Here is a 19,288-nt window from a genome sequence, read left to right as displayed (position 1 = left end):
ACTACAGCGTTTAAAAATTACTTACAAAAAACTGACCTCCCTGAAGAGCAGGGTGCCTGAAGAGAAAATAGACAGGAAAATCAGAATTCGAATAATAATACAACAGCTAACAATTACAGAAAACTTACTATATGCCAGGCACGGTAAACGTTACATGTGGTAGCTCATTTTATCTTCCAAAGATGCGTAAACGGTAGGTTCTATTATTATTCTCATATTTTCAAATAACGAAACTGAAGCTCAATGAGGTTAAGTGGCTTGCCCAAGGTAACCCAGCAAGTGGCAGAACTCGGGCGATCTCACTCCAGGGGCCAAGCGCTGTATCGTTACGCAAGTCTGTCTCCTTAGTTTTGTCACTAACTAGCTATATGAGCTTGGGCAAGTCATGCCTATCCCCTTGGGCCTCAGTTTCTCTAACTGAAAATAAAAGAAATGGCCTGGAGATTTAAGGCTGTTTCCGGGTCCTAAGGGCTAAGAGAAAACCACACGTTACTTGGGGGGAGGGGAGAGGTTGAGGTTTGGGGCCCGGCCACAACCCAGGCTGCCGCGTCGGGGTCAGCTCCAGGCAGGGCCTCCAAGGCTTCCGCCTCATCCCGGTTCTCAGTACCGCGTTCAGGGTGAGAAGCCCCGCAGTACAGAGATGCCATGCATCCATCAGGCGCTCAATAAATGGGCGCCGATCTCAATCCCGCGCGACAGGCCTGACCCGAGCCCCGCGGAGTTACCCGTCCATTACATCCAGGTGCAGATAATCGGCCCCAGAGTCCAGCATCCGGAGGCACTCTGCCCCTAAGTTGGCCAGGTCGCTGTTGAGGATAGATGGACCGATCTTGCAGCCGGACGCCATGGTGCTGGTTCCCAGGAGCCGAGCAACCCCACGAGACCCCCGGCAAGACTAAGGCGTCGCTCCAATTGGCCGGGCAGCTTCGGCCCCGCCCCTTCCCCGTGGAGAATTCCTCTCTCTGCCGGAAGCAGCTGCCCTGAGGTAAGGAAGTCCCGCCTTCTCCTCGGGGGCGGGGTTGGTAGACCTGCGGCAGAGGGGCGGCACTTGGTTTAGGTACCGTAGCTGGCAAAGGTGCCGGGGCAGAGTCCTGGGCTTGTACCGGGCCGTGACCTTCTTCCTTCTTGTGACCCTCGTTATTAATACAGTTGCGGGTTTCTCAGTCCTCACTGTACTGAAGGACCTTCTTAAACTTCTTTTGCTTTACTTTTGCAGTTCCCATTCCTCTGCTCTTCCCCCTCTCTTCACCTTTTTTCTTCAGCGTTTGCGTAAGTGTTACACTCCTTTCCCCTTCAGCTCCTGTGCTTGCCCTTAAAAACAAAAAAAACAAAACAAAACAAAAAACTCTTCCGCCCTCTCCTTTCTCTTTTCTAGAACTCTCCTAAGGAGCTGGGGGATTCCAGGTGGAATCCTGGCTCTGCCGGATACCAGCTGGGTGTCCTAGCCAGTCATTTCTTCCTGTCTCAGATCCATAGTTTTCTCTTCTTTAAGACAGTGCTCGGTGTGAAGATTAATTAAACGAATCCAGTTAATGCGCCTAGTTTGGTGCCTGGCACTCAATACAGACAGGCCTGTCGCGCGTGGTTTTTATTCATTCCTTTTCTGCTTCCACCTCATGTACCTCTTGTTTTTCCCTTTCCAGCAGCACTCACTGACAAATTGTGATATGTTTATTTACTTTTCAGACGCTATCCAGAAGTGGGTAAGAATGTCTGTCCTACTGCCAAATGTGTCTAGGGTCATTGGGTAAGGAAAAGAAACGGAAGAAAACCACGTGTGGAGGGGGGGTGGTGAGGATGGATTTAGCAAGATCATGCGTAAGGGGTGTGAAAGACAAATCCAAGTTGAGTTAGCAGACCACAGCCTTTTATTGGGGACAACAAAATTTTGCTGCAGCAAAGGCAGCCAGAACTGAAGTAGTGTCAGGGTTCTAGGGATGGCAAGCGATTTTTAGGCATTAAAAAGTGAATTAGCTGGACTCCTATTGATTGGATGAGGGTTTGTCCATCCTACAGGGGCAGGTTTAGGGCAGGTGGGCTTTGTTTTGTATTGGGTTAAATGTAATGAACTAGGGACTTATTCTGGGTCGGCTGCCTTGGTGGGGATTTTAAATTTCAAAAGATAAACTGGAGAGGGAATTCAAAGAGGAAGTAGGGCATGGGTTTTTGTTTTTCTCTGAAGGGTCCCCAGGGCTTTCTCTATATAAATTTATCAGGGAGTAAGGATAGAGCACTTTGTATGCAAGAACTGGTAGTAACTTGCACCCCATGGAAGTCTTGGCCACATTCTGGGACAACCAGATCCTTAACTTTCCCACTGGGAAATCTAGTCATCTCAGCAGATTGTAACCTGGGCAAAGAAATCAAGCTGGGGATCCTTGCCTCCCAAAGTGCCCATTCTGCCTTATTTTGAAAGGTAGCAATGGAAATCATGAGTAGAATGGAGCTGATGTAGGGGTGGGAGATTAGAGAGCAAGATTTGGAAAATGAAATGAGCCGGGGACAAAATGGGTCGTGGCCTCAGGGTCGTGGTGGAGAGGGACAGTGAGAGACCATTAACAAAGGCACACCGCATGTACACAAAATGAACACCTTGCAGACTTCATTAACCTGTTCCCTATGTTGAGAAATAAAAAATGAAACTTATTCAGAATCTTAAATGTTTTTAGATTTATTTAATATTTGTGCATATTCAAACAAGCCTTATCTTTCATAAATATCTTTCATAAACATTTCAATATTTCTTCATATGCATTTTTCCATGCTCTTTGGTCATTCACTATTCATAACAGACTTCATGGTCATCTGAGGGAAGCTGGCTGTGTTTTCAATCTTTTTTGTCTTTACCTATAAAATGGCTAATAAAGGATTTTCATCCTGCACTCACAGTGACTATTAAAAACTGTTATGGAGGTACATTATCTTTAATCCTAAAGAATCCTAAAATAATACAAGTAAATTTATCTTAAACTTTTCCAGATACATTCTGCCCTCAAATTGTTTTTATTCTCCTGAGTGTCAAACCAAAGTTTGTTTCAAAAATGCTGCAGTTGAGGCCCACTAAAATAAATGAGGAAGTGGGACTTTCTACTAACTGCCAAGACAAGGCCATGGAACTGAAATGGTCAGGTCACAGGGCAACAGCATGACTCAATGTGATAAGCAGCAAATTCAGAGACTATGCTCTATTAAAAGTATCCTGTATCACTTGAGGAAGGGTAATTAGTGTTTTGGGTTGCAATTCTATTCATTTATGACCCTTTCTTGGCTATAGGTCCTTACATACACCCTACTCTTTTCTCAGATACTCTCCAAACTGGACAGAAGAGTCAAGAATGCTCTTCATGACTAAAAGGAGGTACTTTAGTCATACTGATAAGGCAGGTACCCTTGGAAGCTTGGAATAGCAAACCAGCTACTCCCAACCAAGATGTATGAAGCCCTAAGCACAGATTTTTTTTTTTACCCCCAGCATTGCCATGGCCATTTATGCCTTTTGACACTGGGGTTGTAAGTGCCTTATCCCAAAGCATTCAGTAACTCAGTTTCCTTTCCAGAAAAACCAAATAACTTATCTAATAGAATTATAGAAAGCAGCAAATGCTGAAAAAGGAAAATAAAATATTTTTCTGTAGAAAACGCTGTATCCAGGATTTGAACTTGCTTAAATGAATCTGAGTAGTTTAAATCTACATGCACCATCATGGACAGTACATGCTTATTCCAAGGTCTCTCAAAACTTAAGCTAAATTTCAAAGAAGCAACCTCTTTGTTGAGTTCAATTCTTTACAAATGGGAAGTGGGTGCCTATTTTATTTTTCCTCAACATAAGATAAATACCATTAAACAGCATAGCTTAAGAAATTATCTATTACAAATATTGTATAATTCATATGTAATTCTCTATTTTTAGCCATGTACTTAATACTATTTTGAACATTACAAAAACTGATTAATTTTTTGACCTTTTTTCCTAATCTTCCCCAACTGTTTTTTTTTTTTTAATATAGTTATTCCTTCAAACTCCAGGTAACAGTATTCCTGAGAATACATCTTATGACAGTCTTATGCACATAAATATATATAAATACTTTATTCCACATAAACATTCAACACGTTACATTCAACACATTTAAGGGCACCTAAAGAGAACAGATAAATGTATCTGCAAGACCTCAGTAGTCCCATTATGAAAACAATACGAAAACTCTGTAAGGCCCTGTTTCTTAGAGTGGAGGCTTTTTTGCAAGGTACACATCACTCAGCTTATTGAAAAAGTTTCTAACAAACTTCCACTAACACCAGAGTGAAGGAGTCAGGTTAAAAGGCAGACAGACCAGCATTATCATGTTTCAAAAGAGCCCAATATTGTAAAATATATATATAAAGTTACTTAGGATTCTTGTCAAATATTTAATAATGTTCTCTGACCCCTTTACTTTTTAAATATTTGAAACAATTATACATAGAGAATTTGAATAAAGAATCAAGAAACTGGAACAAAGCACACACATACACAGGGGACTCCTATAGCCCAGATGTTTGTAATTACCCAACATAAGGCCTCTAATGCTAACTGAGCAGCATAATTTTTAACAGGAGAAATATATCAGCTTGGAAAGAATCATAAAATCTATTATCTGTATATTTCTGCACTTGAGAATTAATTCAGCATTAAGTGTAAATAATATGAAACTACTGTAAAACATAAAAGAACCCATTTAGCCTCTCTGATTTCTGAACTTTTAAATTTGAAATTTTTAGTTTCATCCTTTTATCTTTAATTCACTTATATCTAGTCATTACATTTTCTAAGTGAATGGGACCATAACCCCAAATTATATTTAGGGTTATAAAAATCACAATATAAACAATGTCTATTTAATAAGCACTTCTAATGGAAAAATAATTATTCTTTATGATTAGGGTGAGTTTAGTAGATCTCTTTTATATATACATATAGATATCATAGCCAACATATTCAAAGTTTAAGCATTCCAAATGTGTTTTAAATTCATTGCAATGCAATCCAAGTCTATATTTAACTTTAACTTAAGGACTAGAAAACACACACACACACACACACACACACACACACACACACACCATAACAATTTCAGTATGTGTATGACTTTTTGTATGTTTATAGTTATGTAGTAGTTTTCTAATGTAAACTGTTAAAATACTGAAATTCAATTTTGAACTCTATGATGTCCAACCCTACTATAGGATCAATAACACATTAGGCACTGACCTCACAAGCCTTCTGGTTATATACTTTTCTTGAAGTAATTGAACATCAAGTTAATGTTCTATTTGCAAATACACAAGCTGGCTCCATCTATAAAGAAACTGCCCACTTGATATATTTTTCTCCTTGTAAACTTAGAGGTGCCAAGATCATAACAATATCATTAACATTGAGAACAGGTTAGTTTATTGAACCAATTCTATCAACACTAACCTTAATATCTGAAAATATGCCCTCAAGGGTGGGCCCAGGGGCACAGGATATTGTGTGGGAAAGAAATCAAAATTTTCCAATGTGTCCTTATCTTAACATTGATGTAGTCAGGGCTAGAAGTAGGAAAACCACCTATTTCTAGCTAGCTATATATTTACATTAAATTTTTATCATTGTATAGGCTATTTAGTTTCTTCTTAATTCAGAATTATTTCAGATAAATTTTCAAATATTCTCTATCATGTGATTGATTATGACATGGAATGAACTTACGGCATTAGCATTTTGATTTACAACATGAAATGAAAACAACAGTCAAAAAATAAATATTGAAAAGTCCACAGTTCTAAAAATAGTATTTTTTTCTTCTTCTAAATGGCAATATTGTTGATAGAACCAAAACGGCTACAGGCCTATCATTTAGTTTCTCCAAACTAACATTTTCCCTTTGATTATTTTTATCCATATTGCTACTTGTATAGCCACCTGATTTAGTATTTTTTTAAAACTATAAAAATAAACATTTGCATGAGATGTATAATGTGAGTAGCCTCAAAAAATTGGATTCTCTTTTCAGAACATATGATTTGTTAGTACTCTCAGGTAAGCAGTTCTATAACAGTGTACATTTGTAACTGCTCAAGGCTTCTTGAATCATGGACAATGTGCAGTGAAATGGCTCTTTCCCATATTCCTCCCTGGTTTTCTGTTCTTTGAAGAACCAAATCAGATTAGCCATTGATTTTATGATGTTTTTAAAACATTTTGCACATTGGCAGCAAAATGTACTTAGATTTGTGCCACTCATTGGACGTAAGGTGCTGTTTTTTAATTAATCGTTTCCAGGAGAAAAGTATTCAGCTTTCAGCGGAGTGATCCCTTCCAGGTCTTATGTACACCTGCAACTCTTAAGATACAGAATTAAACATGAGACTCATCTAGGTCTACATCGGGCTTCCCCAGCTCGCTGGGAGTAAAAGGGAACTGGCTGGACAGCAGGGGGTTTTCCATGCCATTTTCCTCACTAATGTGAAGGACAGTGTCTCCATGCTGTAGAAGGCTAGATGTCTCAAGGCCTGCAAAATCATCAGGGTCTGAGAGTTGAGTAGGCAGGGGGCTGTGTGCTGTACCACCTTGTGCTTCTGTGTCCTCCTTTTCTCCTTCTTCAGTAGGGATGGTCTCACTCTGAAATCAAAACAATCATATCATGAACAGGTAGGATGGGTGCCAGAGGAAAGTCTCAAAATATGTTATCTATTTGAAACTGGACAAGGAATAGAAACACTAGTCCCAGTTCTATCCTTTGTTATATGTGAGATCTTGCATAAGTCCTTCCAACTTTCTAGGCCTCAGCTTTGTAATCTGTAACATAAATATAATTTTTTGTCCTGTTCACCTTGTAAACTGTGAAGACAAAATGAGATTATGATAAATGTTGCAATGTTTTTAGACCTTAAAGATTATACAGATGTGGATATAGTATAAAGAGTATCCCCTTAGCTTTCTTTAAATACAACATGATGAATGTGGGACCTATAGGAATTTATTTATAAAAATTAAAACAGGAAGAAAAATACCAAAAGAGCAAGAAAAAGATCAAAACAATGAGAAACAAAATCAAAAAAGTTCCTCTCATCTTATAGGATACAGAAGGCTTTATATTTAAAGCTTTCACCTAAATTGGAAATTTTATTTCTTTTTACTGAAGTATTCTTTGACTATATATTATACAACTGAAATAACAATTATTTCAGCTGCAAAATGTTTTCTCTTGGGTTTTTCATAACTAACAATACCAACACTTCTCTTTGGTCCTTCTTAAATAGGTGTATTCATGGCCATATACTTTGTATAGATTTTCTTTTTTCATGATGACAGGACCAGGGGAACTTGGCTAATAATGCATTACAGACCCAGACTTAATTATATGAAATACATTTGCATATTCAAGTGGTTGCTAAACATAAGTATGCAGGGAGCAAGTCTTGTAGATTTCTCCAGCACTCTCACCTGCCTGGGAGACAGGCTCTGGAGATCAGCAACAACAATGGCAGGAGAGGAAGTAAGGACTGGTTTGTCCATTCCTTCTGGTTTCCTAGGTGGGGCCAGGCTACAGCTCTGTGACTGGCCTGTGGTAGGAAGTGGGTCTGTTGGGACAGCTGCTGGTTCTGGCTGAGCCTCAATGAAGGTTACCGACCGTTTCTGATCCGCTGTAAGTCAGAGGTGAGACAGTAAATAGAGGGGAAATTGGGGGAAATACATTGTCAGTGCTTAATAAATACATTATCAATGTGTTTTTTTTTTAATCAATGTCTCCTAGCTTTTCTTAGTAAAGGCATTATTGGTTTATTAATAAATGAGAGCATTTTTAACTATTATGTACAGGTTTCATTTTCACCCCTAACAAAGAGTGGGACTTGGGTAGAAAAAAATCATTTTTACATAAATGGTCTAAAATCAAGATTTGCATAGAGCATTAGATGAACTTGATCAGTCCTTATAACAACCACCAACAGGACTCAAAAATCCATATTATTCATCATTCCTTTGTCTTCAGTAAGACATACAACAAACTCAGTCCTTGGCTTGGAGGGAAAAACACAACTCTCTCTAGTCAAATTGCTTAGCATCAGTGGTTCCTTGGTCTCATCCATCCCTGCGTCCCCAGTGAAGAAAAGGACTAAAATTTCCTGGGAAACTTCTTCCCTTATGCTAGTGCCTCCCAAGGGTTGCTTATCTGCATGGCTCAGTTTCTGCAGGCCCTCCTGCCTGATTTGCCTGGCAGCGTGAAGGAGGCCTCACCAGATGGCTTTGTCTTAGGTTGGATGCTTCTGCGGGTGGTTGACAGCCGAGCCCCATGGCGGTTTCTGGATTCATTCTGAGTTTTCTGACGTGATAGCAGAGGACGTCTCAGCTAAAGAGAAGCAGCAGAATAAATGTGGCAGGAGGAATCTGACTGCCTTGGAGGAAGCACTGGTTTCAGAGAATTCTGACTATAATTTCATCCTTTATTTACATGTTTCTGTGGACTCCTAAGGTTGTTCCTTATATTTGAGGCTGATAAAATAAACTTCTTTCTGCTTATCTTACTACAAGTATTTGATTCTGACATTCCCTTTCACCAATTCTATCCCTCAGTTAATATTCCTTTATATATCTAAAGAACATTAATTAATGTAATTTAAAAGCACATTTAAGAACTTCAGTTACTTTAGGATAAACAACTAATAATTATTGCTTACTAAATATCACCTTTTGCTCATCTAAAAGTTGTGATAGAACATATGCTAATGCTCAAAGAGGAGGTTTACGAAAAACCCTCAGATGCTGGGAAAATGTGTTACCTGAACTGGTGCTAGAAAGCTCCCATTGAAGCAACAGGGCAAAATTTCACTTAGATTTTTATTTAGAAAATAATGAAAAAGAAATCCACCTAAAGAAACTGTAAAGATGGCTTTACTTCCATTTCAGTTTTAAATTGAATCATTAATCTTGGAATGAGGAAGAAAGGACTACTCTATCTCTGTCTCTACACAGAATTGGGCCTTAAATCAACTTTACAACACATCAACCTCTGTCAGTTAAGTATGGCTAAGGAAGGAGGTTTCTGGATAGGGAACAAATAGAATTATAGGCCTTTTACTTTGCTAAGTAATCAGCTTTGTTAATAAGAAGATTCAGATCTAAAACAGAAGCTAAAAACTCTCAGCTTGCCCAAGCACATACCATGTTTTAAAAGTTGCTCTGAACTGCTTATTTCAGGTGGGGAGAAGGCAAAATATAACCTTAATATACATATGCATTAACAATTGAACAGAGCTTTCATTCATAGGATGACTCCCTTCCCTTCAGGGTCTGCTTACCTGCCTCAGGCCCCTCTTCCTCCCCAACGGCTGCTGAATGAGGAGGTTCTGTTGGCCTGGCTCACTCTGCACACTTGCCACCCTGCCAAGCATCAACAGTGTTAGTGTACCCTGGAGAGAGCACAGAAGGCCATCCTATGGTATGTATCAGCCAAAATCATTTATATGAAACAGTCACTTCAAAGACACCATTATCTTTGAAGGATGGTTGGGAAAGAGTCCCTGGGATGGAATTTTCAAAGGTTTAGGAGGGAGGACGAGGCCTTGTAGCCCCAAGCTGCCAAAATTGAGATTCTGTTTTCAATCACTAATGCCATATCTATCAGTCAACAAAACATTGTTTCGATCACACCCCTGGTTTGGAAGCCACCAAAAGATTTAAGAGTCATATTCTAATCTCAATTTTTTTTTTCCAAGGGGAGGGGAAAAGATGGTGATGAACAGACAAACAATTCTTTCACATGGATGGGAACACCTTCATAAAATTTTAATTTAAATGAAAATAAGATGGACAAATATCAAACACATCAGACACAGATTCCATTTGGGTGAAGGCACATTCAACACATGTTTGCAGCCTGAAGTCTCTGTGACTGCTGAGTAAATGAATAGTCACATGGGTAAACAATCAAATGTTTTTTAAACATTAGTTTTAGATTTAAAAGGCTGACAAAATAATTGAGCTCTCATTTCAACTCAGGAGCTTTAAGATCCAGTAACTGCACTCAGACATGCTGTGCAGTTTATAAAATCAACAACCTGCTCCTCCCAAATTTACTGTGTTTGTGTGTCTTTTTTTATGCAAAAATGACTACTGGCAGAGGTCACTATTTTAGTATTGGGTGAAGCCAAAAATACTGACATGGTCCATAATCCTTCTTCATTGCATGCATGTAGAATAGGTATTTATAATGGGAGTGGAAGGTAAAAAAAGAAATGTACTGTGCCCCAGAAAACATTATAATTCTGTGGGTGATGCCAATGTGATTATTTGGTTAACAGGTAATTAAATTTCCGTTTTGCCTTTGCAAAAGGAGAGTCATCTACAGTTAGTTTTCAGAGTAAAGTATTTCACAGAGGAATCTAGAGTCATCAGCCATCCAGGAAAAAAAATAAAGAGACTACATTCCCTTCATTTTCATTTTTTAAAAAAAGAGCTACCTAAATACCTGGCGGCAGTTGTAGGGAGAGAAACAGATGGCAAGCTGAGCAATCATATGTTTCCCCTATTGTATTAGCAACTGATTAGTCATCATATGGTTGACACAGTCATGTCTGTCATTTTTTAAAAGTCTTACTCATATTTCCACCAGAAGAAAATCAATGACTTCCAAATGAGTTTATCAAATTTCTATGAAATATGGACATAATCACACCATAATTACACCACCTGGGATACACAACACAAAATTCCAGAAATACCCAAAACAAGTGTTTTTGAACTTTCTTGTTCTCTTGAAGTTCAAAAGATCAATGTACATTATCTTTGTAGATATATGACCTTGAAGCATATATGACATTTTCATGAAGAGGGAAAATTACCCCAAAGGCACAATGTCATAAATTTTGATAAGCAATTCAGACTATATTGCTGGCATGTTTGAAATGACATCTCCTTATTAATTATATATTTTAACATGTGTCTGTTGAATTGGAAAGAGTATTCAATTATCATTTCCACAAAAGTGGAAACGAGTTTCCCAAATACCGAGGAAAGCTTTCATTGGCATCGATTGTTCATGGACATCTAAATGTTACCTCTGTTCCCTTGCCCATAAAGGGAGGTTAATACCTACCACCTACCTCCCATTAAGGTAGAGAAGAGAAGTTAGTTGATGTAAAATGGTTTGAACATGAAAAGTGATGTAGATAGCATGCTTTCTTGTTTTGCATCTGATGTTAGTAATCAGTTTATTGCTTCTAGAATACTAAGAAGGAGTGGGTAATAAAATGTTTTGAAAATAATTGGGCAGAGAAAATGAAATTGAGGCAGTCCTCTTGTCTCATTTTTATTCAGTAATCTAAGATTGTAAAAGAAAAATGGTGCAAGAAAAGAAAAGAAATATATGTTACTCAGGGAATGTTAAATGTCAAAGCATAATGGTAATTTTACAATGATTATTCTAAGGGAAGATCATAAGCATCAGAATTTTCTCTGTGGGTAGAGAGGCTTATGTCTAAGAAATGCATCAAGCTTACAGCTTTGGCAATTATCTTTTTAGGTAAATGATACAGCGTTTCATCAATGGAATGTGTACCTCAAAGATGAAATTATAGAACATGTCCTTGGAAATGTATCCCAGCTAATAAACTATACTCTCCCTAAAAATGTGATGCTAACATATTTACATTTAGAACACACAGACTGACTTAATCATGTACAGTTAGGAAACATTTATAATAAACATCCAGAGAAGTTAACATCTGAAGAGTCATTCACATGGACCATACTTCTTTCTCAGGATCTATATCAGATGTGAATGATATATGAAAAGTAGTTTCAATTTAGTTTCTCTCCACATTACATAATATTCCAGATATCTGCAGGATTTGTGACTTATGACCATAAGATGTGCAAAACTAAAATCAATCAGAAGACTGAGGTGTTATACACTAAGTGCCTCTCAGTATTATGCCCCATTTTCTATTTCAGGTTTTTGAAACAGCTCCATTATAATTCTCACCTACCACAACTACAATAATCAAAACAATTTTCCCCGTTAAAGGAAATAATGTGTTTTACTTGATGATCTCAAATTTAAAAATATTACACTCCAGTAGGTTGTTGGATAATTTTGAATAACTGAAATATCTATTTCATGTACCATAGTTATTACAAATAAATCTTAAAAGCTGAGAATATGTCAAAATATGTCAGATCATTGGGACATGTTCTGAAAACTCCTTATACACATCTCAGGTTTCCTGAAGTTTTGAATTTTGGGAATGAAAAATGACTGGTTTCCACTGTTTTGGCCAAATAATAGGGAGAAAATAAGGATAAAAGCAAATAAAAGTTTATAAACTGAAGCTAACATCTTACAACATATTTAGAAATAAATCATCTCTTGCATTTTTGAGTCTCTGCCAAACATCATCGTGGCAAATCATATAAGGATCTAGATACTAAGCACAACTGGCGTGACTCAGACACTATCTACAAAAACAAAGCATCATATTTAAAATACAACAAAGAAATTTATAAAAGAGCCAAATTTAGACAATGTTAGGAGGGCAACTATGGCACAAATTACCTCTATCCCCCTATTTCAGAGTGCTGACCTGGATTGTAGTATATATATATATATATATGCACATAGATATACATATATATATACACACACACACACACACACATATATGTATGTATCTTCTAATGGAATATATACCTTCTCATGGTATTTCTTAAAGTCTAAGTGAACAAGGGCCCTTCAGTAATACAATAAAAATTAATATCACTCACATCAAACTACAAAAAATATATTTCATAAATAAAAAATTTAAGTAGAAGCACTGGATGAGGCAAGCACAGGGAAAAGTCAGTTCATGATTTTCATTGCTTTCATGTGCACTTTCAGTTGGAATTTTAATATGGTTAGGGAAATTTAGAGATGGAACACAAGACATACAGAATAACCATTTACGCTGAAGTGATGGCCTTGTAATGAGACTGTATAAAGCCAGCACCAATGGAGCCATAAGGCATTTGTAGAGAACAGGGAAATAAACAATATGACTAAATCCTACTTTCATCTTTCCCAATAAAAGATTGTTTAAAATACGAGCCTTCATGATAGCCAAGAAAATGACTTTAAGTGCCATAGAATTTAGAAGTCAGAGGCTGGAGTTAGATTTTCAAAAGGGAATAATCTGGTTCCTAGCTATCTCGTAAGGACTGATATAGCAATGGCAAACTACTAATCTGTATTATTATCACAACACATATCTTCTCAACCATTAATTCTCAGCTACATAAAAAGGCAGTTTTAATTTTTTCCTTTGTACTTTGAAAGTACTTGCCAAGTTTTCATACTTGGAAAATGTGGATGATCATGAGATAGGTTCTAATAAATAGAGTTATTTTTATTTCATCTCACCCAGACTCTATAGTCTTGTTCGAACTTGAGCCACTTTCTTATTTTCCACTGAGATTAAAATTACAGAATCAAATAGCATTGTAATATGTTTTACGTTAGAGATGATTGCCAATTCCTGCCTTTCAAACAGTTCTAATGTGTCCAAACAAAATCTAATTCTCAAGCCTAATCATCTGGTCTTAAGTGACTGGATAACCTTCTATATGTCTCTATTCTTCTGAAAAGAAATTATGTCTGGGATGTGGACAGGGAAGAAACATTTACAATGAGATTTTAAACCTCTGACAGCAATGCTCTCCAGATAAAAGAACTGTCCCATAGAATAATGTTTTAATTTATTAATTTCCAAAAGAAAGGATCATTTCTCCAGAGCATACTGCTTCCAGCAGGCTATTTCTTGTTATGAATCTTCTAAAAGAAACTCATTAGCACAGGTTAAAAAAAATCCTAGAAGAAATTTTCAATAGCTCTGGAAATTTTGTTATTGGTTTCCACCTACTTATCAGAGTTATCTTGGTCTCTTTCTCATTTATCCCACCCAGTCCAACCTGCTTCTTTCGCCTAAAACAAGTGCAAATTCCCATGAAAGTCTGGCAAAATATTATGGGGGGAAAAAGCAGATTTGTTACTTTTCCTTAGATGTGCTTCCCAATATTCTTTAGGCATTAGAGCCAGATTTTCCTTAAGACTACTTTGGGCATATTTTAGGTCCGGGGTGCTCAGGTGTATATTAAATGTAATTTACATGGTTATTGCCCTACTTGCTTCTTTAGGATTTGGGTCTGAAGCATAAGGAAGTCCCCAAATAAGAAAGCCTAGAAACCAAAGTATAAAAGTACATGTCCTATTTTGTAAACCCACCTCTTAGTAAATGACAAAAGCTCCTCCCTCCAAAGAGAACTTGGTGATATGACCAAGTCCAAGAGATAGGATTTGCAGTGTATGGCAAAGGTGGATGTGCAACTGACTGGTGGAATGCCACTGCATTAAGAAAATTATTACAGAATCCAAGGCAAGTGCCTCATCTTCCTGTTTATTGACCACAACTAGGGTGAGTGACACCCAGTCCTAAAAACAACAGTCACAGAAACAATAGATCAACAGTAGTTGATCTAAAACAGTCAAAATCCTAGCAGGATGGACTAATTTAGTTGTTGATAAACTCTAAAGCTTTGGTTCTGAATCAGTCTTACCAAGAAGGAACTTTAGGTTTATCTTTATTGACATTGGACCCGAAGCAGACCAGATTAGTTTGGATGACTTTAAATCAATCATTGTTGAAACCAGAGCCTGCCAGAGAGGGCTGAATACTTTGGAGAGTTCATAAAAAGCCACTCAAGCCCCTGCCTTCTCTCACCAACCCCGAATTGGACTTACTCAGCAAGAATAGGATGGGGCCTAATGAGAAAAATCCTAGCATGAAGCTGGCCAAATGGAAGTCTGATTTAATACATTCTACTGCCAGAAGACCACTGAAACTACCTTCTAATCAAGGCTCTCCTGTCTCAAATGTAATTTTAAGCATTAAATAAACTCATTCTTTGAAGCAACGGTCACCATGCTAAGCTTGGTTGAGATCTCTTCAAACACCGTGAACAACTAAGAGAAGACATCCTGAAGGACTGATTTGTTTCCCAACTTCTTCCTTGTCCCCTTAGCTCCTAGTCCCCATAGTACTCTGCAGTACTTCCACATTTACCACCAATAAGAGACTGATTTTTCAAGGCAAGGGCTTGCAAACACAAATGAATGTCATGAATTATGGGGCCAATAAAAATAAAAAAGATACACCTGATAATGTACTAAATTTCCCATTTTCAATTGCAAAAGAAAATGTGAAATCTGAGCAAGATGCAAATAAAAGAAAAACAAAAAGGAAAAAAAACGACTTTTTACAGGAACAGCCTCTCAACATTTCCTCATCCTTGTGATAAAGCAATAAACACAGATATCTTATACTCACTTTATAATGCAAACCTTAAAGGGAATGTTTTCTCTTGAGATGGAACAGAGGCAGTCTTAGGATGAACAAGAAGCATAACCCCTAATGAGGATTAGTTGAGAAGTGTGAATCAAAAGCACAAGATTAGGAATGTTTGACGTGGTTTATCTGAGTGTTAAAGGTGCAGCCCCCCTTTCTGAAGCTTTAAATCAACAGCCAATAAATTGTATTGTTTGCATAATAAGATTTATTTTACTTACCAAGAAATGTTTGTGTCTTACATTTCATGGCAAGTTTTGGAGTCACCTTCCTTCTGGGACACAAATTCTTTACATAAGAGTTGTTTGAACACATTACTATAATAGCCAGCCAAATAGCATGCATCAAAGAGAGGTAAGTATTTAAATTACATTGGCATTGTTATTCTTATTATATATCATCATTGTTTACTTCCTTACCATCCATAGTATTAACCTAAAAGACCTGTCTCGATTTAATAAAGGGCTTCCTGATGGTGAGGCGTTGTATTAAGACTCCTGCAAAACCATTTTTAATGACTATTGTTGTGGGAGGGAATAATTAGATGGGATAAATTTAACATTTGTTTTATCAAACTTTTTACACATCTATGGGACGAGCCCCTAAAGAAACGCCACAGAGTTTTCAGTAAGCTTTTTAAGCCACTGTGGTTGAGCTCTGAAGCTGAAAATGAAGGCGGGTTAGCTACACCTTTGACTTCCAGGCTCGTGTAATCATGAACAACAAAGGGCAAGGAATGGAAATAGATATCAAGACTGGGCGAGAGGAGACAGAGAGACAGAGGAGACAGGGAACAGGGAGTTTCCCAGCACAGACACCAATAGACAGGTAGCGTTGACACTGTACCTAGAGAGGCTGCCCTCAGCGGCCAGGCCCTGGGAGTCATCGAGGACATTAGGTTCACTGCAGGAGGGGTAGGGAGATGAAGCATTTAGGGAAAGAAAATGCAAAAAAATGAAAGAAAAAGAAAAAAGGCATGCAATTTTCTGCTCTCAAGAACCAAAAATAAATAAATAAATTTAACGGAACAAGGAAGGAAAAGGAGACAGTCAACCATTTCACCTCGTGCTGGGTTGCTGAGACATAGGACTCAAGGCAAAGGGGGAGGAGGACTTTGTATGGATACCTCTCAGAGGAGTGGTCTATTTATTGGTCAAGTGTTGGGATTAAAATACGCTCCAAATGGTCACATGAGCTATGAAATGCTTTGGAGAATGAATCTGTAGAAGATGAAATTAGCATTCTTCTGGTCACATTTATTTAGCTGGATTGTTATTATTTTTAACTTGCTTTATGTACATCATGTTTCTTTGACCTGGGCTCTGCTTCTTTCTTGTGTGTTGTGACATTATCACACAGAAACCACTTACCACAAACTGCCACAACCAAACTCTTGGAACTGATACTATTAAAAGAAAACAAACAACCCAACTTTCTCTGCTAATTATGCAATGAAATGCAAGTTAACAGAGGGTAGATACCCAGGAAAATTCACATGGAACTTGCATTTACCTCCTTACTCTCCAACCTCTAGTGACTGAAATGTAAATGCCAAAAGAAGAAACCTGTCAGGTTGGTGAGAGAATAATTAAATAGTTTATTGACGTATTTGGAGCCATTTGAACTGGGACTTGTGAGCAGAACCTGTGTTGTACTTTGTATTTCCTACAGTACCTAGCATTGAGCTAAGCACCCATGAGGCACTCAATAAATCCTTGTTAAATTGGATGGAACCAAATTGCAACCACTTAGAAAACTGTAGTGTCAAAAGAATTGAGGTTCACCTCTTTGTACACTGTAAAAATGGCCTCTAGTATCCAGGAAAAGGCTCAGTTTCCCTCATTCACAGAGATAGTATCACCTTCACCAGTCTTTCAAAATAAGAGTCATGCCCCAAGGGTTTAACTGTATTATTTTTTCTGGATTTCTAGTACATCCACAATAGAACAATTTTTCTCCCTGGAAATGAGTTAATCTTTTAGGGGATATGTAGAAAGGGAACTGACAGCTTGATTATTTTTGGTACCTAATAAAAACCTCTTATTTAAAAATCTTACAATTCCCTAATTAAAATAAAAGTTTTTAAGACATTGCTAGTTAGTTTTCCTTTATTCTTGATAGAATCTTGCATACTGCTGGCAATTGAAAATTAATTGATAGCTACCAGTATTAACTTACAAGAATTTACATCTTTGTTTCAACCTTTTATAGGTTAGCTCTGATTTTGTTCAGAAATTTTGTTTGTAAGACTTTCTTCTCAAAGATAAATTACTAAATCACAGGTAAAACAGTCTCTTACAACGACAGGGATGCTTATATGCTGCCAATCTTTGTAATAATTAAATAGTACTTGTATAAGATTGCTTTTCTTAAAAAGTATGCAATTTACTTATTAAACATCTTACTGTTTTTCCTTATTTTTTTATATTCTCCAAACTTAGGCTTTATGTCACAAATTTTATCTCATCTGTGTAGTTCATGAACTATTTGATAAAAGATTTAGATACAGGGTAAATATGTCTGCATAAAATTAAATTTACTTGTACTTTAGAAAGTACTTTTTTATTATTTTATATGTATGAATTATACTACATTGAATCTTTAGGTATTGAAAAATAAAGAAATAAACAAATAAATGAAGAACAAACTAGCCAAAATCACGTAAGGCCAATTCTTTGAAAAACAGCATTCAATTCCTGAAGTTTAAATATCATTGTCTCTGAAACGACATTTTGAATCTTATCAGAGACCATTTTCTGTATATATTTTTATTGTGTTTATATATCTTGGAAATTTTTAACCTATACATGTTCTTTTTCTAAGAAAATATTTAAGAGTTCAGTCATGGAATCATAAAACTTTAGATAAAAAAGTTACCTTAAAGATCATGAAAAGACAACTCCTTATTTCACAGATGGGTAAACTGACAGCTGTTAAATGCCTTGCCCAAGCTCACACATAGTAGCACAAGCCCTTTTATGCTTGGTTAAGCATCACTACCTCCAACTGGAATCTGGTGATATATCGGAAGCTTAAGCTTTACCAAACATATCAAGTTAGTCTTATACAGTTGCCAGGTACTCATTATCAGTTTAGCCTAATGATAAACCTGAAATACCAAAATGTCACTTGACAACCAGAAAGAAAACCATGCCACTATTTACGGAAAATTTTTAAGGGGAGACAATGCTTAGATCAGAAACTGGGACTCCTACTGGCCTGGCTTAGAAAACTCTCTGCAATAGTCGCCTGAAGTACCCTGTTGAAAAGCCATATGATGAATGTGCTACCCAAAATCATTACCATTGCTTGCTTCTCTTTCAGCCTTTGTAGTATAACAGGAGTGACTTTTCAGAATTTCTACCCTTGTTCCAAAATGCAGAGTATACAAGATCCACGGCTGTTTACCTCTGGCTGGGTAACATGCCCACCTCAGCCTGAGGTGCAGACATGCTGGAGACGTGGCTGGAGAATCGCCTCCTTCCAATGGCACTCAGGAGGTAAGCTTCTTGTTCACTTACCACACTAGGCATGCTTACAGAGTCATCTGAAAGGGGCAAAGGAATGGACTGTTACAGAAACTATGATGCTGACCAGAAAACCCAAACCAAAACTGGGCTCGGAATACCTTCTTGGCTTGAGTTCAACCTTGGGGCTTTGGGGAAGGTGGCGGCGGCGGGGGGGGGGGGGGGGGGGGGGGGGGGTGGTGGTGGTGGTGGGTGTCTTAGTTTTTATGTGTACAAAGGGAACAATGATAATTCTTCATGTCCACACCTCTCTCACCCTCCTGCACTAGAACAGGTATAATGAATTAAATGTAAACTTCTTGTCCATTTTTACAGGTAGATTATTTCTGAAAGTCAATGGAAACCTACAAATTACA

The 19,288-nt window shown here is 37.5% G+C and overlaps 2 protein-coding genes across 9 annotated transcripts in view; both read right to left on the bottom strand.

Moving 5' to 3' along the window:
* The window catches only part of RPE (ribulose-5-phosphate-3-epimerase), a 34,018-nt gene extending 33,121 nt beyond the window's left edge, over positions 1–897 (bottom strand). For 2 of the 8 annotated variants that reach the window (XM_037850292.1, XM_037850296.1), the window contains exons 1-2: positions 726–854; positions 26–56 (exon numbers count right to left, since the gene is read on the bottom strand). Coding sequence is in view for 3 of the 8 variants with exons in the window: in XM_037850298.1 (XP_037706226.1) it covers positions 22–56; positions 737–847 (146 nt within the window). In the remaining 5 variants the exon portion in view is untranslated. Of the gene's footprint in view, positions 1–21; positions 57–725 lie in introns of all 8 variants that reach the window. The other 6 variants (XM_037850298.1, XM_037850297.1, XM_037850293.1 and 3 more) reach the window with 6 other exon arrangements.
* Positions 898–2,646: 1,749 nt separating this feature from the next.
* Positions 2,647–19,288, bottom strand: part of UNC80 (unc-80 homolog, NALCN channel complex subunit) — a 244,241-nt gene continuing 227,599 nt past the window's right edge. Inside the window, 6 exon segments of the mRNA XM_037850187.1 lie at positions 2,647–6,649; positions 7,475–7,674; positions 8,267–8,378; positions 9,328–9,409; positions 16,252–16,308; positions 18,814–18,952. Coding sequence (XP_037706115.1) covers positions 6,386–6,649; positions 7,475–7,674; positions 8,267–8,378; positions 9,328–9,409; positions 16,252–16,308; positions 18,814–18,952 — 854 coding nt within the window. The 3' untranslated portion in view covers positions 2,647–6,385.

Source organism: Choloepus didactylus, chromosome 9 (genome assembly GCF_015220235.1).
Source record: "Choloepus didactylus isolate mChoDid1 chromosome 9, mChoDid1.pri, whole genome shotgun sequence".
Lineage (NCBI taxonomy): Eukaryota > Metazoa > Chordata > Mammalia > Pilosa > Megalonychidae > Choloepus > Choloepus didactylus.
This window is presented reverse-complemented; position numbering and strand designations above follow the sequence as displayed.